The 22,734-nt window shown below is 37.4% G+C and overlaps 1 protein-coding gene across 3 annotated transcripts in view; it reads left to right on the top strand.

Moving 5' to 3' along the window:
- ntf3 (neurotrophin 3) overlaps positions 1 to 22,734 on the top strand; it is a 45,159-nt gene that overhangs the window by 15,019 nt on the left and 7,406 nt on the right. Inside the window, exon 1 of one of the 3 annotated variants that reach the window (XM_048155934.1) lies at positions 12,289 to 12,658. The exons of 1 other annotated variant lie outside the window; for it this stretch is intronic. Coding sequence is in view for 1 of the 2 variants with exons in the window: in XM_048155932.1 (XP_048011889.1) it covers positions 13,968 to 13,985 (18 nt within the window). In the remaining variant the exon portion in view is untranslated. Of the gene's footprint in view, positions 1 to 12,288; positions 12,659 to 13,657; positions 13,986 to 22,734 lie in introns of those variants that run through there. One more of the 3 variants, XM_048155932.1, reaches the window with a different exon arrangement.

Here is a 22,734-nt window from a genome sequence, read left to right on the forward strand (position 1 = left end):
ATGAAATTCAGAAGAACAATTTCTGCCATGTTGTTGCTGTCACTTGACCTACCAGCGTCAGTTGAATGGTCTCATGGGATAGTAAAGTGTCACATACTATATAGTAGGGAAGTATTTAATTTCGGACTCAATGCATAACGAGCAAAATGAAAGCAAGAAAAAACATAGGAAACAGATGAATGACCAGGGTTGGGGGTAACGCATTACAAGTTACTTGAATTACGTAATCAGATTACTTTTTTCAAGTAACTAGTAAAGTAATGCGGTACTTTAAAATTTGAGTTACCTTTTCAAGTTACTTTGTTTTCCAATATATTGACTAATAAACATGAAGGTTATTGTAGTTTTAGACAAGTCTGTATTCCTCAAAATGAATAAAAACAGTAAAATGTAATCTCAGAATATTGCACAAACCTGCAATAATTAAATATATTAAATTCAACAAATATACTTTATGCATTTAATCTCACTTTATTAACCAATGTCTTTGCTGCTGATCTCCAATGATCCAATTCAACCATACTAATAAGCAAAAATGACTTTAGATAAACATCACATTTGTGATCAGCCTGAAGCTTATTCATTTCACTTTTGGTGTGAAAGGGCCTTTACATTTGCCAAAAATATAATTTTTGTTGTTGTTATTATTATAAAACAAACAAGCAAGCCCAGGTGAGAAAAAGTAACAAGAATAATGTAACACATTACTTTCCATTAAATGTAACTAAGTAACGAAATTAGTTACTTTTTTAGGGAGTAACTCAATATTGTAATGCATTACTTATTAAAATAACTTTCCCCAACACTGATTGACATCAAACTGAAAGTTGTTGAAACTGAAACCAAAACACTGACAAAACTTGACAGATGCATAAATGAATTTCAAATATAGATTTTCTGTTATTTTCTAGCACAAATGACACCTGTGCTTTTTGAGAATGACCCATTATGATGGCCAATCAAGTAAAAGTACCGGAAATCATGATGTAATATGGGATAGTTGTTGTGACGCACTGACCCCATGACAAACGTGTTAATGCAGTAAATACTAATGTAATATTACCAGCCGATAAGACGGATTACAGACAAAACCGAGAATTGCAAAAATAAAACCAGGGGATTTGAATTAACAGGCTTTCATAGAGCCTTGTTATTCCCATACACGTTGTTGAAGGATATTATATTTATGGCACATTCCTCTCCAGTAAATTTCAAATAATTGTATCATGAGATACATTAAGCTGCGACCCCCAGCATAGAACTACACACATAGACACACAGAAAGTGCTTTCCTCAAGTGCACAAAGGTAAATGAAGTCTGTGTGCAGAATGGGACTTACAGTATGATTTGTTTTTTGAGAATGTGTTTGTTAAAACTCTAGCATACGTGCCATGCCTGCTTCCTCAGAACTTCAGTGATCCTTTAGGCTAAATTACCTTACACTACAATTTAAGTATTGACAGCTGGAACAGAAGGGCAAACATACCGCTAAAGCACAAATATGCACACGCATTGCCACATGCATACACATGCAGTTTGAAAAAAACTCTAAATCACACACTGTAGCCAAAAGTGTCTAACTAACATGTGACATTGCCTATAGATGTAAGACCTGAGTCTGTCTCTCAGAGGGGGAGTTCAAATCTGGGGCATGAAAAAGTCTGTGGCAATGCAAGAGATGTGTTTTTGTGGAACAGATAAACTCCAAAATCTGAGGATAATATTTTGTGTGTATTGTTTGGTCTATAGATACTTTGTGTAGAAAAAAAGAGCTGTATGTTCCAGGAATTTTATCAAATAAACCTATAAATTACTTCTGACATTTAATTTTGCAACATGCTCAAAGCTGTTTAGTTATGAGATAAATGCATAAGATATGCCTATGTGTCATTCATAAACTGCAAGAGTGCCAAATTAAACATTCGGATGAATTCCTGCTAAATATGTTTTCTAATATTAATGCATTTTAATGTAAATATGCTTTATGCACACATGTCATATATATGTACCTTAAATGTAATTTCAGCAGATACACAAAGTAATTTACACTGCACATGCTCAAATTCAGTATTCCCTGTAAAATAAGTAAATATTAATGCCAAGAGAATATCTGAGAGCTCAAGATCAAATGTGAAAAGGTAATTCAGCCTCTCTAGACAGAAAAATGTCTTATTGACCATAGGTTAAATAGAAGTCAGTGAGATTAAGCACTGAAATTGCAGCAAATTGAATCACGACAGGCTGTGGCAAAGTGCCACACTGCTGTAACCGATACATCAACAGCCACAGTTTAGAAAGGAGTATAAAAACTCACAAACTCTTGTTATGCATCAGGCTGCCAGTGTTTTTCCTCACTGCACCATTCGTCTGTCTTCATCAAAAGGGAAGAGAATGCAGTGCATTTACAGGCTACAGCATGTTCACTGTGCATCAATATCAGAAGAAGTCAATACAATTTTGGAGATATTTAAATCTTTAAGTTTTAAACTTAAGCAGGGCGTTACTGATTAAGAATGAGTGCCTAAGTGCATGGTCTGAAGCGCATGGCGCAGGTGCACTTAGGGCGTGTCCGAATCCACTTTTGCTAGTTTCGCGACAAAAAGGTGGAAAATGGTTGTACCAAGTCTCTTAATGAGTCATGGGTGTGTTTTGGGTGTAAAGTGCAATAAATCAATCAGAGTGTCATCTCTTTAAATGCCAGGTGCGCTTGCACCATGCTATTTGCACCATGCAATTTACACCCTCAACCTGATGATTCAGTTTAAATGCATGTATTGCCATGATTTGTCAAATAGTTTCAATTCCAATTTCAGTCGTCATTACTGCAAATAGGTAATTCTGATACATGCAATGATGACATTTAGGAATCTTTATGTACAAAATAATAATCTTTTACATTGTTATTCTTTTATTTTAATATTTAATATTTGGCATGTTTGTGTGCTGCTGCGCATCTCTGTGTGTGTAATAAGCAGAGTGTACAAGCATTGTGCACCCATCTATAGGCTAAAAAAAAAAAATATATATATATATATATATATATATATATATATATATATATATATATAATATAAACTATTATATAGTGTATATATATATATATATATATATATATAAAACTATTATATAACTATTAAATTATTACAATATAAATATATTAAAAATGTAAGTGTTTTTAATTGTGATTAATCACGATTAATTTGTGAATAATCAAGTTATTTTTTTTTATCGATTGTCAGCACTACTTTAAAATATAACTTTGATTGTGTTTGGCTGAAATAAGAAAGACATATACACCTGGCTTGGGGGTGAGTAAATTATAGGATAATGTTCATTTTTTGGGTGAACTATCCCTTTAGCTACTGTTTTCTCACTGCTATCATTTTTGTTGTGTTATTTTTGTTATTGAAAGGATAGCACGCAGCACATATTTATTAATCTAAACGCCACTCTCAACGTCAGAATGTTTGCTAACAGTAAACCGCTGATGACATATGTCAAACTTCTTTTTACCCCCAAGCCAAGAATGAAAAAGGACTTCTGAACAACTATGGTTACCAAGGAACATTTTTACCAATAACAGAATGGCAGCCAATATGTGGCGGAACACGTTTGTTAAAGGAATTATGAAACCAACACATCAACATCATCAATAACAACAACAACACACCCTCAATTAATTACCTGTGTACTTACTGTCAAACAGCAAAAATGTTACAGGCTGTAGTAGTGGGAGGGAGGGATTCTTGCTCAAAGTCACTCAGGATGGGGTTGAACCGCAAAGAACCAGGAACAAATCAGAATAGATGCCAAAGGTGTTTGGTATGGATCAGTCAACTATGTAGAGGAGTTTATACGTGTGTGTGTGAGCGCTGGTTCAAATTGCAGCCACTCAACAAAAACATTCACACTTTGTTATTCTGTGGATTTTTCTTTTAAGAACTGTTCTGAAAGTTTCTTTGGGGAACCAGAATTGGTTCTTCCATGGCATTTCTGTATTTGTTTGAGTGTAAGCAGCTTTTTCCATCAACTTTGGTCACCCTTTGCTCAGATGTATAAGCTGATTAAAAACACTTTAAATTAACATCATCTAGGAAAATGAATATCAAATCTGTAGAAAATGAGCGCAAGCATCTCATCCTCCTTTACCCATGAATGAAATAAACAAAAAAACAATCACCAGCCATCGTTGGCCACAATATCCAGAGAGCCGTTTGTGTCTCCTAGAAGAGAACGGATAAAGACAAAGATGATGACGCAGTTTACCATACGTCACACGCTGATAATATCCAAGTCAGCTATAACCCATCGATCCTGATGTCACTGCTGTCACATAAGGTCTTCCTTTCGCTCGCATTGCCATCCGCTGGATTATCTGACATCTGCGGTAAAAAGGGCGGCCTAAAAATAAGAAATGACTCGTTAGACGGGATGAATCTGCACAAGAAATTGCTAAAAATGTCTAAATATTAATCTCCAGTGCAAGCCTGCACTTACATATTAGAAGTGTTGATTTGTGGATTTGAAAAGGTCTACTGCTTTTGGCAGTGAGATACAAAAATACAGTAAAATGAAGCCTTGCTGGCTGGTGAATGACATTCCTTAACACATGGGTGTTGAAATAAATGTTCAGTTCAAGATCCAACATAAACACTTACCTGTGTGCTAACTGACTGTGAATAAAACACAAGATTATCCTGATGAAGTAATACTCCAACAGACAAATCTCCCTCTTCACTTTTTTTTTTTTTGAGTTTAAAGGAGTCTTGTCATGAGGAATCACAATTTCCTTGTAAAATTAGCATGTATAGAAATCAAGCAACAAAAATGATTAATTCCCTAATGCAACAACATGTGACGAGAGAAAATATTTGAACATCCAAAGCAATTTAATTCAGCGTCAAGCTGCTTTTTATATTCAATAGTGGCATATAATTAAAATTAAAAAAACATAATAAAAATCATAGCAGTCAATTCCTGGGTCAGAATTTACGTAGTTACTGCAATATAAATTGCAAGTTAAAACAGGTTCAAAACAAAATGCATGCTGTAAAGTGTGATTTGGCAGTTGCTGCAAATCCAGCAGACAGTAGCTGTTGTGTTAGGTACATGTAATATCTTGATGTTTTGGCCTAGAAAATCCAATTAATGATAAGTTAAAGCAGATAGACAGTTCAGTTTCCACACTATTTCGTGGAGTCTGCACCTGTCACAATCTATAATTATCTGTGTTCAAGTTTCCAGACTTGGCTTTGTTGCCAAATGCAATTGCAGTCACAAGCGTAGAGGAACGGCCTCATGTTCAGGTCTCTGTTGCTGTGCATTTGCGAGAGCATATGTGGTCGCACCATAAGATGACACCTGATCGGTCTCTGTTCGATTTTTTTTTTTTTTAGCATGCATAATTAGTATGCATACTTCTGCACACAAGCTTATCAGTCAACTTGATATTATAGTCACTCCCAATCTAATATGGGCACACTGTGAACCATCCAAACACCTGAGGCCAAAAAGACATGAAATTCAATCCTGATGCATGCCAAACGTTTCTAAGACGTAGTGAATCATAAGAACTCCAACTTTGAACTTATGTGAAACTTGAAGCTCTTAAAGACGACCCTATATGGCAGTTTGGAAAGCATCAGGAACGTTCTGACCACAGAGTGGACTAGGACAAGCTTTGATCCTCGGATTACGTTTCGCAGAATTGCTCTCTCCTGTCAAGTCCAGGTAAAGACCCGCTTGCCCACCATGTGGAGTATATATGACACCAAACCATACGGTTACACGCCTCGCCTACTTAAAACTGACAACAAGCATTATTTATTTAGCAAATCGGGTCCAGAAGATGCTATGGAAATTTACTTGCTGTGGAAATTTCTTATGCTCACTGTTTAACAGCCTGACACTAATTTGTAAAAGCATCAGGAACTATGTCATGTACCTTAAAGGTAAAACTCTAGACATGGTGTGATGGTTGATTAGCGTTTAAGATAAGAGTATCTTTGTGCTTAGACTCCCTGTCTCTTTAGCATGTCCTAGCGATTGAGATGAACTCTCTTGAACCGACGGAAGGTCTCAGGCTCACCTGTGTCAGATTATCAGTGTTGCATAAGTGCAAAAACAACATTTATGGTGGTTTTTAATGACATTGCTACCAAGGTGACCACTGCTATATTGTCCACACACTGATTAAATTGCTCTAGGACTGGAAGCAAAACCTCATCTTATCTCTTTAAGTAAGCATTGAAAAAGTGAAAATAAAATAAATAATTTGGTACGTATACAGTAGGTGTCAATTTCAAACATGCAAGGGGGAAAATCAGAAGAATTCTGTTTTTAATATGGTAAAATGTACGTAACAAAGCTGAGATTACATACTCCTATTAATAGCTGACAATACAATGAAATTAACCTAAATATTTCAGAAACTAACATGCAAGGAGTAGGGAATGTGCAGAACGTCAATAATTCTAAGGAAATCTGCAGAGCTTTCTGTGGAGTTCTGCCAGTGCAGATTCCTGGTTAACTTAAACCTGTTGGTAACGTAAATCGTGAAGCATGCACACCCAAAAATGACTAAAGATAAACAAATATACTGTCCTAAAGGCAAAACGTAGTAACAGCACATTTTATTTTTTTTTTTTAAAAAAAAGGTTCTTTAAATAACTATATCAAATTCAGTTTGGTTAATGGTTCTCACACATGCGTTCTGCTGCGGATGCACATGAAATGCAATACTAAAATAGTCTGCAATACATACAGTATTAAGTGCCGCCACAGCCTGACCAGTGTAGTCCGATTATGAATTGCTTACCACCAAAAATAGTTTTAGTCAAAGAAAAATGAACCATTTAGTCTCCAAGCAACCAGCGGGTTTCATCATTGAACGAAATTGTGTTTTTGAACGAATTGGTTGATTGAATGATTCAATGACTCACTTATAACAGTGGCTGTATCCAGATATGCATACCTCCTTACTATGCAGCAGGTGAAAAACAGTATGTGAAAGTAGATAGTACGCTCAAATTCACAGTAAAACAGAATAAGTACCCGGATGACCAACTAATTCAAAAGTGCGCATCCAATGGACACATGGAGAGGATTTGTGAATGGCAGTGAATCAACATGACTGTACTGTAAGTCACATGACAACGACAACATGACGAATGTATTACCAAAAGAAGTAACGACTCAAGTTTTTTGACGCGTCCAGTCACTTTGTTCCTTCATTTTGTTCCTGAATGAATCAGTGTTTTGAATGAATCGGTTGAATCAGGGAGTCAGTGATTCGACAGTCACTTGTCGCCTACTGGGATAACCATGTAAACTGCACATTGCCAGTATGTTAAAATACAGTATATTTTGTTTTGTTTGTTATTGTTGTATAATATATATTTACAAATATTTAATTTTATATTTTTTCATATATTAATATAAAGTCCAAGTACTGAACTGTATTTCTGCCACCTCTAAAATCGTTCGTAAGAATTGTTAGTGGAAACAGTCAAGAAATCTTAATTGTTAAGTGAAAATAAATCCAGGTTTCTGGTTAAATGTATTCAAGTGAGAAGTCTTGTTATCTTACGTATTGAAACAGTCTTGTATTTGAGTATTATGGGAATATACACATGAATAGTCTGATTAATTTTCTGCTTAATTGGCTTTGAAATATTATATAACATGCTGGCTCTATAGTGTACTGACTTTATTTTCAGACATGGCACTTGACAACAATAAGACTCTTTTGAAAGAGGCAAATGGAAAACCCCCTCTGCAGGCTTGATGCAATTTCAGTGCCGCTTAACACAGCGAGCTAACATTCCCCAGCGGGCTCTGACCGCCGTGTTATCTGTCTCTTGTGTTGTAGCAGTATTGCTTAACAACTCTCGTATGGTATTTGGCCCTTATCTCAATGGGCAATCTAACCCTGCGGAGAGAGCACTCCGCTCCGCTCTCACAGCAGCCCAGCAGGTAAACTGAACCCCGGGCCTTGAGTTACGCTGCACTCCCTGGCTCACTTTTCAGGTCAGTGGTCTGCGCTGTCGGATTCGCCGCACAAAGAGCACAAGAGAGGCCCTGTCTGCAACCCCTCGACGGTTTGGACCCAGCGAGTACTCCCTGGTGTTTGCGTGAACGCCGCGGTCTGGTCCGTTTGAACAGAAACACTTTAAAAGACAAAGCCAGAGGGAAGAGTTGACTCAAAGCAGCGATAGAGCGTGGATGCTTAAGAGGCTTGATGTAAAAAGGGAGGAGAAGCGGTACGGGACCCAAGGGAAGAGAAACAGTATGGCAAAGACTCAACACTTCCACAGGATACAAGTCGGAAAGACCACCAGTGAACGCCTAAGTGTGAGAACAAAGTAAATAAATGTGGGGAGGCAGGAACTGGGAGGCCCATTTCCACAGACGAGGTGCACCACAACACGTTTAAACTTTCATACACTCTTAAAACTAAACGTTAAAGGGTTAGTTTAATATTGTCATCGATTACTCACCCTCATGTCATTCCAAACCCAAAAGACTTTTCAAAACACAAATGAAGATATTTTAAATGAAATCTGAGAAATTTCTGTCCCTCGATTGACAGCTCCTGTACCACTTTGACACTTCAAAAAGTTCATGAAGAGATCATAAAACGAATCCATATGAATTGAGCGCTTTATTCCAGATTTTCTGAAGAGAATCAATCGCTTTAAATGATGAACAGATTGAATTTAGGCTTTTATTCACATATAAACATTGATCAGCGAACATAAACAGAAACTCAACCGTACTTGTTTGACACACAAGAAATGTGTTATAAAATTTGTCAGTTATGAAACAGCTCAATATTTAATTTCTTAATTGGCATCGATGGTTCCATGAAGAACCTTTAACATCCGTGGAACCCTTCGATTGTACAAAACATTCTTTATAGTGGAAAAGGGTTCTTTAGATTTTTAAAATGTTCTTCGCACGAAGAACTGCTTCTTTTAAGAACAGTTCAATGAAAGGTGCTTAGAGGAACCAAAATGGCTCTTCAATGGCATTGCTGTGAAAACCTTTTGGAACCTTTATTTTCAAGAGTGCATGACATGTTTCAGCACATTTTCACTTTTCTATTTGGCACCACCGTATTCGTGCATTCGTGTATGGGGTTGGTTGGGGTGATGGTTGTAATCGGGCAGAAACTCGATCTGACCTACACCGACAGCAGAGCTCCCTCCTCCCCTCCTCTTTCTTTCAATCTCCCTGATACATCTTTCCCACCTTCCCCTCTAGCCATGGCTTACTGTGACGAGGGGCAGAGATCAACGCCCTGATGGCCTCGGAGCCAGGTGGGAGGCAGCTCATCCATCACGAGAAAGCGACTTTAGCGATGCCCGAACGGGACTGTAAACAACAGACTCGTTGTAGGTGTGGGTGAAAGTGCTGAATGCTGACTGGGACTAAAAGACAAGGAAGGAAGGAACCTGTAGAAAAGTTAATTAACTTCACTGCTTATTGTTTATGTTTGTTCAACCTTAGCTCTTATACATCTAATGAATTACTGCTTAGTGGCCTCATATGAGTAAATCAAGTTATGTAATGACTTCACAGGAATCCTTTATTGACTGTTCGACAAGCACAAAGCGCCCGCACAAGGAAATCAGATCTTTTAACACATAAATCACTCTATGCTTCTCAATTATTCATCCATGTAATTCCTAAAATCTCTTTCCGAGTACTGTACATACAAAACTAACGTAGTGCAAATAGACCATCACGCGTAAACGCAAGTATATAAATATTTAATTTGGCAACAAGTTCACATTTGCACGGGCCGCATAATTTATTGGGGACGCAAAGATACTCAAACAGCCACTATTTTGATACACTCGGTTACAGAGCTGTCGGTGGGGAGATTTACTCCATGGATGATTCAAAAGGTACTCTGTCATTAAACAAAATAAAAAGCATGCTTACAACAGGGAACTCCTTTAACCAACCACAGGTGCCGGCATTGTTCTTACTCCATTGTGTCTCATTGTGTGGCACTATTTGAAAGGCAGCAGTAGCTGTGTACGCTGAGGTTAGCAGAACCAATGTATGCCAGTAAGGTGTGCCCTGCATTCCTCTCAAACAAAACGCACACATACCCACACCACCTGGCCCAACCTGAGGTCTACCTATTCACTCACTTGTAAGACATTTTGTACAACTTTAAAGCGGATTCAGTCACGGGCAGCACAAGGAGAAGGAGCATTACACTTGGTTAACACCTGCGTATTGGTGCTCTGGAGTATGGCTTAAATCATTCATTTTCTAATGGAAAATAAGCGTCCTCAGAAATGTACTTGCATCTCTGCAGACTGAGGAAAAACTTCAAGAAGGACAAATAACCTACCAATGAAACCAAAAAGTAGTATTATCAACATGTATAAAACAATGGACGTATAGTGTCTGTGACGTCACCCATAAGGTTTCTGAAGAGTATTTTTGAAGTCGTCATCGCACGTCACTCCCGGATAACCAAAGATGGGCAAAGAGGCGGGAAGTGGGTGGAGCTGAGACAGTAGACAAACAGCTAGTAGTGTCACCGAAGTGTCCACCTGTCACTCAGGTGGGCCATGCCCTTAATTATGCAGAACTTTAACGCTTAATATAACTTAAATGGATGAGTTATAAAAAAATTCACCCCATTATCATGAAGCGTAAAATTAGCCCTTCATGACAAAAAACACAATTTTTTTATAACTCATCCGTTATCTGACAAAAAACACTTTTTGTACCAGGCTGTAAACAATTTTTTTTTTTTTTTTTTTTTTTTTTGCTGCTGCTGCTGCTGCTGTAAAGTTGGGTATTTTAACATGGGGGGTCTATGGGATTGACTCCCATTTGGAGCCTGTCTCTAGCAGCCAGTTGATGATTTGCAGTTTAAGTCACATCATGTTGGTGCATTGATCAATTGATCAATTAATCAATGAGGAAAAAAAAAAAAACATGAAATAGAGCTTTAAAGTAATCAAAATAATCTAATATGAGAAACGGCATGAAATGTTAATTAAAATAATAGAAAAAAAGGGTTACACTTTATTTCGATGGTCCACGCTATATGCAATATGATGGAATAAGTCTCGCCTTCGAATTAAAAGAGCCATTCGCTGATTGGTAAAGTTATCGCATCACTGCAGCTGCTGTTAGAATCACCTGCTGACAAATAAGCTTTTTAAATGTTATTTAAGCATAGGAAACATGATTTACAGTTTATATTAGATTTTGTTGCTGATTTGAAATGTGTTATTTAATTGTGAGTTCGGCAAGAGATTTCAGGATTTCAGGATTCCCCCATTCAAGTAAATAGGACTTTGTCTTGAATGCCTGAAATAGCTGCCCGGAGGCGTTGAAAATATGGCCTCCGAGTGAATAGACTTTCCTTGAAAGGGACTTTGCTTACAGTCAGAAGAATGTCTGTTGGGGGACCATAAAACCGTCTATGAATACTCTAATGAGAATTAGTTAACATGTAGTTGCAGACCAAAAAGCACATTTGATTTTTCAAACAAAGATCAGAAACTCTGGAATTGCATAAAAATGTATGAGTTGAACACAGGAAATCGATATAATATGGTACAGAAAATGAAAGGGGCATATAATAGAAAAAAAGGGTTACACTTTATTTCGATGGTCCACGCAATATGCAATATGATGGAATAAGTCCTGCTTTCTAATTTGCTGATTGGTAAAGTTATCGCGTCACTGCAGCTGCTGTTAGAATCGCACGTCCTGATATTGCTGAGTTAGATGCGTTCCTGGTTCAACATATTTTGCTGATCCTGGAACAACATTCTAGTCTGAAAATTTAGTCTTAACCCTATTCCTACCCCTAAACCTAACCCTACTCATAAGTTATCCCAAAAATCAGAGGGAAATGATAGATGAATAACACTGATGTAGAAGCACCAATTCATGATTTTAAGCCTAAACTTGACATAATCTGTAAACTTGACATAAATCTGAATGTTGTTCCAGGATCAACAAAAATGTTGATCTAGGAACATGTTGAACTCAGCAATATCAGGCACTATCGCTGCCACTATTGGCAGAAAGATACACAATTCGCCTTTTAAACACAAAAATATTCCTGTTACACTTTCACATATATTGCTTACTATCAGTGCTGTGTCATTTGACAGAAACTGAGCCTTTTATTCCACAGTTTGGAATGGAATTTGGTCAATATTATTAACATTCAGCTCTAGGCTTAATGTGATGCATAACTTGAATGAAAACTGTGTTCCTGAAAGCATGCAAAAAGCATTGTCAGAACAAATTCCATCAATCTTCCTCTTGGACTGGTTTAAAAGGAAATGACTTCATTTGTGAAATGTCCAAAATATGTCCTCATTCAGCAACTGATGACTTCATTGAATATTCACAGGTCAGCTTCCTGGTTGGGGAAAAGACAGGAATTGCTACAACTTCCGGGGCGCAACTATTGGTTGTGTCATGACTGTGCATTAACAGAAAATGCAATAAAGGTAGATTTGTCCTGAATGAGATCACAACCCTTTATTTTTAGCCAAAAACATCTCTCTTTTGCTCTTACAGTCACATTTGATGTCCCATAGCCATCCAAAAAGAGGAAGAAACACATTCACATGTTACAAAGAAGTTCACACCAAGTATTAACAGGTAAGTTGTTCTTTTTACCTGGCTTTTAATTTTTTTTTTTTTTTTTTTTTTTTTTTTTTTTTTAAAGGGTTCTGCACAAGAGGTTATTTTATGGCATAATTTCACATTAAAGTCATTAAAGTCACATGGCATTTACGACTCAATCTAGAAATTATGGACATGCAACCCCCTAATTTTCTGGTTTACAATATGAATATGGATCATATAGTGACCATGACTATTCAGAGCAAACAAAAGAAAGATGAAAATGACAAGACATGGGAGAGACGTAACTGATTTGTATTACTGTCTTAATGTATTTGTTGCTCTGCAAACTGTGCAAAGGCAACATCAGTCGGTTAACTCCTTGTATGTCATCGCTGCAATGCTTGAAGACGTCATTCTACACAAACATCTCCAACAAAGGGTCAACTAACAGAAGAAAAGAGAGGATTATAGAGGGTTGTTGAGTGTTTCCTGTCCCTGCCCATTATAAAATCATTTGTGCTCTCAGTCTACTCTTATAATATGCATATACTACGACACTTATGATGATTATAGAGCTTTCGGCTGAGTCACGCTTAATGCCCGTGAGCTCAAACTGTGCATTAATTTTTCAACATTTTTTTTCTCAGTTGGCTGCCATACCTAGTTATTAGGATCTTCTGAATAACTTTCTACATCAATTTGAGTTGATGAGAAAGTATGCAATTGCTTTCAATTCATAAAAGGTTTCTTTTGTTACCAAATATGAAAATTATACATATAATAAGCTACCATAACTAGTTGTTTTGCCAAATTTCTTTCACATACATAGGAGACGTCTGATGAACTTTTGTCCCTTAAGAAATCTTCATCAAAGTCTTCATCACAAAACATCAAACACAGAGCAGTATACTTCACGTGAATTCAATATGAATATAAATGAAAGTCAGTTCAGTGTAATTTACCAACATTTAATTTACATATTAATGCGTACTGTAAAAATGCCTGTTAATATCATTAATAAAATGAAAGTTATTAGAGTTACCAATGCATGATGACTAATGAGAACAGCATCACTTTAGACAAAGCACAGCAACCCTATAAAAGCCATCTGTCTATGCTGGATGTGCACAGGAGAGTAGAAGATTATGCTCGTTGAGATAAAGAGAGAGGGAGAGAGAGAGAGAGAAAGAGAGAGAAAGAGGGAGAGAGATCTGCGCGCTGCACTCTTCAGTAAGACTCTCAGCACGCACCGCGCGCTTTCTATCTGGAAACTTTCGAAAAGGATTCGCTATAAACTCATTACCTTCATGTCGGCACTGCTGAATATTTCCTCACCGATGCTATGGTTACCTTTATTACGGTATGTATCTTTTCAAAGTTTGTTTGCTCGAACTGCTTCCATCTCGTTTGGTGGGAATCTGGAAGGCTCCTGGCACGGTTGCGCATTTGCGCTTGTTCTCCAGGACGGCTTCTGTGCGATTTGCCACTGAAAAACAGTTGTGCTTGAGCACAAGGCGTTTTCTAGAGAAACAACTTCGTAATTTGGTATGTTATTCAAAAATATTAGTGTTAAAGAGTCATTGGAACTTTCAGCGTATTTGTGTATTTGGGAAGAATTTGAACTGCTGTGCGCCTCGGGCTGAACTGAAAACCAGTACGGGCAAATTCACTTCTTAACTTTCACAGAGTGCTTTGCTCTTTTTATGCACAAAACAATAGATTGCCAAGAAAACTTTTTTGTTTTGTTTCTGTTTTGCTATTCTAATTCGATTCTTTCAGTCTTCTAACTATATATTAAGGTGTATCTGTAGACCAATCTGTATCTAGGTGATGTAACTTTAAATGCATGTATATAACTTTAAATCTATCTAGACAGCATGAATTCATGGTGTTTGGGACCCTTTTTGCCATTGAGATGACTTGGAAAAAGTGTCCCAATCAACCTGAATTCACCCCTATAGATATTTTTGTATATATAAAAGGTTAAGATGCATTAAAAACAACAAATGCCATACTTTAAAACTTTAAAATCTACTTAAATGTAGTCTAAGAAACTCTTTGCTCTTTCGTCTCCTCCGAGAGCTGGCTGAGATTGGCAGACAATCCCTAAAATAGATAATCCACATAAATCTGTGCTGGAGATGCTATTGGCCAGTGCTCTCGAGGCTCTTCGGGTTTTTCTGTGAGTTTAACTTATTGCTCTTCCTGTTCCTCAACTGGAAGTTGTTGGCACATTTTCCCCCCACTTGTGTAGTTGATAGCCCTGTTTCCTCCAGCCTGTGTGTGTTTCTGCTTATGTTTCCCTGCTGTGTGTGTAGAGGGAAGTCTTGTGAAGACATGCTCCTGAAACAAGCATCTGTCAAATGAGGGGTTTGACACGAGGCATTCACTGAAGACGAGGCTAAAGGGTTAATGCAAATAATTTAAACCTACTGGTGAACGTGTCGAAAGAGATATGGGACACGGCTGCGGTGAACCCATTGGCACTATTTGAGAATGTACAGCATTTTCTTTAGTCTTAAGTCATTATGGAATATAATAAATTACACACAATTTTTAGCACAAAACGTTTTTTACTAAAGTATGCATGCAACGTTTCCCGTTTCTTTTTTTAAGTATATGTGAATAAATACCTTATTCAGTCAATATTCCATTAATCATATTTTTCTAAATTTGCAGAATACTGTCTTAACTACGCCCACAGACACTGCACACAATAGGTGTTTTAGTCCACTAATTCACTTATGTGATTTTCTCCATTATTGTGGCTTTGAAACACTTCCAGACTTGTGGTTTACCTACAGTGGTTTGAGTTCAACTGCATAGTAGTGGCTCTAAAAAACTGTGGGGGTGAATGTTCGGGACCAGTTGCAGCACATCCTCATTTTTCTGGGTAGATCTCTGTCACTGTAAAATGGGAACGGCGAAAAATGTTGGCTGGCCATCAAGGGGTCTCATCAACTTTATCATGGGTCACTTATACCCAAAAGTCACTATGTTTAAACTGTGGGAAATTCGTAACGGTGACCATATATGGATCGTTTCATTATAGAATACCTTATGTATGCCAATTCATGCAGACAGATAGTTGAACATGGTCATTTGTCATTAACAAATGAAATGATGTTTTCCATCGTGATAAACGTGTCCTAGCATGCTACGCTAGCAGGTTACAGAGTCTGAGCTGTCAGTTCACTGCACAGACAGACCCATCATCCAAATCACAGATGGCAGCCAGGCCAAAATACATCATTTATTAAGGCCAGGTTCAAAGAAATGGAGCAATTCTTAGTATCTCTTCATTTCGCATGCTATTGATTATTACAGAAAACAAAACGGTTAGAGCTAGCGACGATGCATCGATATATTGCGCAGTGTAACAGCACAGAATTTGCCATTATTTTCTGTCACGTTTATCTTATCAGCACGCAGCACTGATATAGTGTGGCACAACACGGAAGCATGGTATTCTGGGTAATCTAATGCTTTCATACTTATGCTTTTACTTGCACTATTCTGGCTAGAACAGCAAGTTTTTGCTGTTTTGACAAGGAAGTATAGCAGAATTTGTTTGTGCATTTCCATATGTTATCTTTTTTGCTATGAGTAGTGGCATTAGAGTGAGACTCCTGTAATGAGGTTTGTACAGTAGCATCCGTGTTTAATCGGAAGAGAGATATTGCTCCAGACAAAATAGAAACCAATACTATTACCAATAAGATACCAATAAGTTACAAGAAATAGTCATTTTTACCAGAAATGTTCAGCACATGGTGTGGTAATGATGGTGTTTGATATTCTGTGGTTGATTTTATAACCCCTCACAAATAATGGTTAATGCCAATATTTCGGAAAAATATTATTGATATTGTAGTCAGGGGATAATTTGTCTTGTGTGTGTTTGGTTCAGGTAAACCCTAAGTTAACCCTACACAAAGATGGCAATATCCAAATTCCTTTTCTTTCTGGGTATATTTTTTGGTTCACAGGAAGAAAATGGCTTATAAATGTTTTTTTGAAATTATAAAAATGCAGAAAGTTTTCTGTGATGGGTAGGTTTAGGGGATAGAATATACAGTTTGTACAGTATATAAATCATTACATCTATGGAAAGTCCTCATAAAACATGGAGACCCAAAAAATTCTGAAACCTTTTTTGTCTTGTCTTAAGTGTGCCTGAACATGGCCAGAATACATCAGTTTTTCCAAAAGGCTTCTAACATGTGTTCTGGAAGTGTCGTGAGGTGAGATGCATTAAACATGAAGCTGCGATAGATATATTAACCCTACTGAGTGGAAGTAGCTACACCTTTTGTAGTTTGTATCCTTGACAAAGTGTTGCTGTCAGCTGCCAAACACCCGTCTATCACATTACATCAAAACAACCATCGAACATGATCACGTTACAAACTCCAAGATCTTTTAATTACACTAACTGTTGAGTTTGGCAGTGTTGTGTCAAACAGAGAGCATGTTCCATATTTATTTTACTATAAAATCCAGGCTAATCGCTAATGACTCCCAGACTTCACATTAATTGTTTGTTTTATGGCACCGAGACACCCGACTTTGACGTTTTTGTACTTTGTAATAGGCTTGTAATCATGGCTGGTTTTAGGAAAATGTTTCATCACCAGTTGCAGTGTTATGGAAGGCAGTTTGTTCGGAGAAATTAATTTTACAATTTAACTTTTCTTCTGCTCAAGCCTGCTTGTGAAACCAAGATGGTAACTATAACTTTCAAGTATTGAATCTTAAGGAGTTTAGACCTTTACTGGTGTTGTATTCACTCTAATAGTGCCAACAATGTGAATGCATTGGCTGCCAACATTTGACATGCACATTTATCAGTTTTGTCATATTAGCTTACATTTGTCATAGAATATGCCATTCAGCGTGTTGGCCGATTATCAGAACTTACCAGAAACACATGCCAACTGAAAGAACTGTGTTAAGGGAGGTGTTGATACCAGCTGCAAAGAAGGCCAAACATCTGCAATGCGTCCCTTACAATGAACGACTCCATTATGATGCACTGAACTTTGACAAGATGACAAGAGCTAGCATGCTCATAAGACATGCTAAATGTGAACTAATGTCTGTGTGTATGTACTCTGAGCTGGCAGTTTACATCGCTTTTGCTATTGGAAGTCTGAAAACCTTTGACAAAAACCCACCTATAAATAATAACAGCTGAAGTGTTGTGCGAAGTCAGCCTGCATCTGCGTACGTTTTCTCAATTGCAAAAAATGCCACCACTTGATGGGTTTCCAAACACTGCGGGTCATGCCTTACATCTCACAACCATTCAAAACTAACCCGAGATGTGTGCGAGCACAGCATGAATCCAGATGGAAGTTAGTTCAGGGTGCTGGTCAGAGATGGAGAGCGTCCAGACGGGGGGTCTGTTCGCTCTTTTAGGGGAACATCTGGAGGCAATTGGACAGCATTAGGGTTTAGACGCTCTTCTTTGAAAATCCTGGGTGGATTTCTTCCGCTGGCACACTGCCTCCTAAGCCATCCTGAGTCCATCAACTTGGGTAGCTCTTCTGCAACAGAAGAGAAATATGTACGGTCATAGTGTCATGTCCTGTTGATTCATACCATAAGATGCATTGGATAGCATGTCATTTTACATGATGCTTTCAATGTGCCAAGTCATTGCTAACAGAACGGTTGTGTGCAATGAGAGCAGCTACTTTACCTTTTTTATATTGTATTCTCCGTTTCATTGTACTATTTCTAGTCAGTATTATTTCTCCAGTGGCATGTATGCACATGTTTTAAATCTCAAACAATAGCCAAACAGTTCATAGTGTGCCTGAATGGAAAACTCTTTTATTCGGTTTCTTCCCAAAGCTAAAAACCGTACTCCATGTGACTGTAGTATAAAAAGAATATCAGTATCTATAGATTGTCTTGCTATTCCGTAGTTGGACGCATGTCCCTTGCATATGCTCGAGGTCTAATGGTCATTTCAAGATTTCAATCCCAGAAAACAAGACCCTAAGAATGGGGAAACTGGCTGTATTGTATTTTTGTACGGATACAGCATCAAATAAATTTTTGGTGTAAATATGTCAAGCCATTGAGCGGATTAGTCGCAGAACCTGATTTCACCAAGTGCAACATGTTCCTGGAACATCTTTGTTGATCCTGGAACAACATTCCAATCGGCCAATTAGATTTGAGGGACAAGTTTAAAGTTTATGTCAAGTTTAGGTTTAGAAACAGGGTTAGGTGCTTTTACATCAGTGTTATTCACCTATCATTTCTCTGATTTTAGGCATAACTTATGGGTAGAGTTAGGTTTAGGGGTAGGGATATTGTTCCAGGATCAACAAATCTCTGCAAAATCAGGACATGTGGATTAGTCAATGCATGCTAAAATAGTCCTTTGCATATTGACAGAGCTATTGGAGTTGCACGGTTATCTAGACTGAAGTGCACAGCGTGCCGGGCTGAATGGTGTGTTAAATGGTGCATTGGGTGGTGTGAAGGCTGTTGCTAATCTCAGGCCAATCCTCTAGGAGTTAAAAGCTCAGGGAGTTGTAAGCCTCCTTGGCCAGTCTTAGATGATGTGCGTAGGTGGTGAAGAAGCCGCGATGCCGAGGCCACTGACACAGTGCTGTGAGAGATTAACACCTGTCATACATGAAAATGCTACTCTGTAGATGCACTAAGTTGGGCTAACTCAAAAAAATTGAGGTAATCAGTTACATCAAATTTTATGAGTTACGATGTTCCCAATTTTAAGTGAACAGAACTATCAAACCCTAATAAGTTGTCAGAACTCAAAAAAGTTGAATGAGAATTTTAAGTTAAGAAACTCAAAGTTAAAGTAAGATTTTTATTTTGTACTGATACATTTTTATTGTTCTTAACTTGAAATATTTGATTATTACACTAATTTATACATTTAACTTCAAATGATCAGGTTATCTCAACGTAAATATTTTGCTAGATATAACAAACTATTTCGTAACTTACGCAACTTAGCATGCGCCACTTGTCACCATGACGGTAACTCTCCAAAAGCCCACATTAATAGAAACTCTTCTAAATTAGTATAACGATACATTAATCACTATACAAAATCTCCCTTACCATTTGCATTTACTCTCCCTTTTGAGTGCCATGGGCAGTTTAGTTTACTTGAAATATGTCAGTGCTGTGAACTAAAAAGAAATACTCATAACGGTTAATTTAACTGAACTAATTTGTTTAATTTAAGTTTGTCCTACTCAAACCAAACCAAGTATTTTGAGCATGAGGGTTGAAATTGAACTGTAGTCGAAAACAAGACAAATGCAAATGATTTTTATTCGTTATATCTCATCTCGGCAGGAGGAAAGTCACACTAACAACTTTTTTTATTAAGACCTCTAGTGACCTTTTGGAATGATTCGGTTGGTGTTTCTAAAATTAAGGAAACCACAAGTGTTCATGAGGATTAATCCCGAGGCAAGTGCAGAGCTGTGCATTGAGTGGCCTAAACCAGTTAAAGGAGATCAAGGACCAGATTTTGACGCCTAATGCTCTCGTGTCCTGGAATAAGAGTTCACTGAGAGTGCTGTTTTATGTCGTTTGATATGATGTCATTATGAAATATTGGCTAGATAGCCAGGACCTTTGTCTGCTACCAATATAGAAAAGGTTCATGCATTGATATCACAAGACTCAAGTTATATAAAAAGCATTTTGCTTAGATCACACTGATTGTGCTGGACAGTTTGTGTGAGAGTCAGTTGTGTGTAAATGAAAGGAATTTCTTGATGTAGTTTTCTGAGGTAATTTACTTCTGAGGCTATAGGCTTGTGAGCTTTTAAACAATGCTCACTTGTGTTTGGGAAGCATTTAGTCAAGGAGGCTGTTGGGTTGTTATCTATCGCCTTCAACGCATCAATTTTGGTCGAGGAGGAGCAGTGCTAGAGTAAACAGGACCCAGGGTGATTTAAGAACAATATCCCTCTGATCTGCTGAAGATCAGTCCACTCCTAGAGCAATTCTTGATCCTGTTCCGACCCAACGTACAATCAGGAATTCAAATATGCTGTATGCGTTGTTTATTGCATAATTTTTGTAGCCCACAGCGGATGCGCCGTATGTGGTGTTAACATCGCTATCAGCACTGCCCAACAATCATGTCTTAGCAAAATAGAAAAACGCCTGAATGGGTGAGCTTGTACAGTACGTGCCTAACAGCTCATCATTGCGATTTGTGTTTCGAACTTGATCCCGCGTGAAAAGTCTTATCATGTCTTGGACTTCTCTTAATTATTAGAAGTACGCAGACAGCTTCTCCCTTCTCCGACCTAGTTTAAATGGATTAGGGCGTCAACAAATTTAGGCTTTTCGAAGAAAGCAAACTAGAGTCCATTAACTGCCCTATCAGCTGACTAGGGCAATCACATGAACTTACAGTGTCATTCCAGTCGCTTAAAACAGTCTGGTGTGGTTTGGCTTGGAGGTTGTATGTGGAACTGCCAACAAGGGAAATCATTGACCACCTAAAATATTCCACTATTTTCATGTCATGCAATTTGGGTCGAGCAAAAGAGTTTGTGTTTATCACCATCTGGTCAGGCTGCAGTGGTCACTGTGCCAGCATTTTTTAACCAGGAATTTTACCAAATGCAAAACAAAAGTAACTTAGCCTGCATGCTGTTTGTGCATGAACTGGCCTCTTGATGTATTTATTTATTTATTCCCCTGACTTCTATTATATTAAGGGATTCATTGAGGCCCAGCGAGAGTTTGGGTACTTTAGTGAGCTTGTCTTTGCTTTATTTCATCTGTTTAAAGTTAACAAAGTTGTAACCCCCCTTAAATATCCCTTAGACCTTTGTGAGAACACTCGGAAAAATGCTGGGTTGGGTCAAATGTGGACAAACCCAACTATTGGGTTTAAACTTAAAAAATTTAAAAACAACACTTGGTTTTGTTCATATTTGACCCAAACTTGGGTTGAAACAACTCAGTATTAGAGCAAATATAAATATTTTATCAAAAAAAAAAATTTAACTTCTGTTATTGTCCATTAACCATAACCATATGTCCAACAAAATCACTTAGAAAACAGCCTCAAATTTGTTAACATTTTGCATAATTGCCATAAAAAACAGAATTACTATTAGAATAAGAGCATATATCATTATGCGACAAAATATTCATGTAACTATGTAAAAGTGCTAGCAGAAAACATTTTTCCTTTGTTTTTAATTGTGCTTTAAAGGAAAAGTTCACCTAAAAATGACAGTTCTCTTATTTATTCTTCCCTGATGCCATTTGCAAATAATATGTAGTTTTTTTCGTGCACTACAAAATGATTTTTGAGGAGTCCTATTGCACACAATAGTTCATATAAAGCACCATAAAAGTAGTTCAAATATCTTCAGAAGTCGTACACTGTGTGAGGAACAAACATTTGGCAAAATTCATTCAAAATATTTCTATCCGCTGCAGCCTTTAAAGGGATAATTGACCCAAAAATAAAAATTCTGTCATCATTTACTCACCCTCAAGTTGTTCCAAACCTGTATGAATTTCTTTCCTCTGCTGAGCACAAAAGAAGATATTTTGAAGAATGTCAGAAACCAAACAGTTGATGGCACCCCATTAACTTACATAGTATTTTTTCCCCCCATACTATGGAAGTCTATGGCGTCCATCAACTGTTTGGTTGCCCAAATTTGTACTGGTGCAGTTTTTTAAATGGCTTCAATTTCGGTCAGTTCTTCAGACATAGCTATTATGTGACTTAAGAAGACTTGGAAAATACAAGACATAAGGTCTACTTCTGTGGTGCTTTTATTGTGTTTTGTTCTTTTTAGATGCTGTAAACAGATTCTTCAAATTTCTCTTTTTGTGTTTCACTGAAAAAAACAAAAAAAACAGCAGCATATTTATGTTAAAATGTGTAGTAGCGAAATGACTAAAGCTGAATGCCTGAAATACAGCTAGCATGGAGACACATTGATTGAACATGAGCTACTCCATAACAGCATTAGCATGGCCTACCGCTGTGTTTTGCTTAGAAATTAAGAAGCGTCTCTTGAGTCAGCTGAAAAAGCATCATCTCCCCTTACCAAACCTCTTTTTTGGCACCT

Source organism: Megalobrama amblycephala, linkage group LG14 (genome assembly GCF_018812025.1).
Source record: "Megalobrama amblycephala isolate DHTTF-2021 linkage group LG14, ASM1881202v1, whole genome shotgun sequence".
Taxonomy (NCBI): domain Eukaryota; kingdom Metazoa; phylum Chordata; class Actinopteri; order Cypriniformes; family Xenocyprididae; genus Megalobrama; species Megalobrama amblycephala.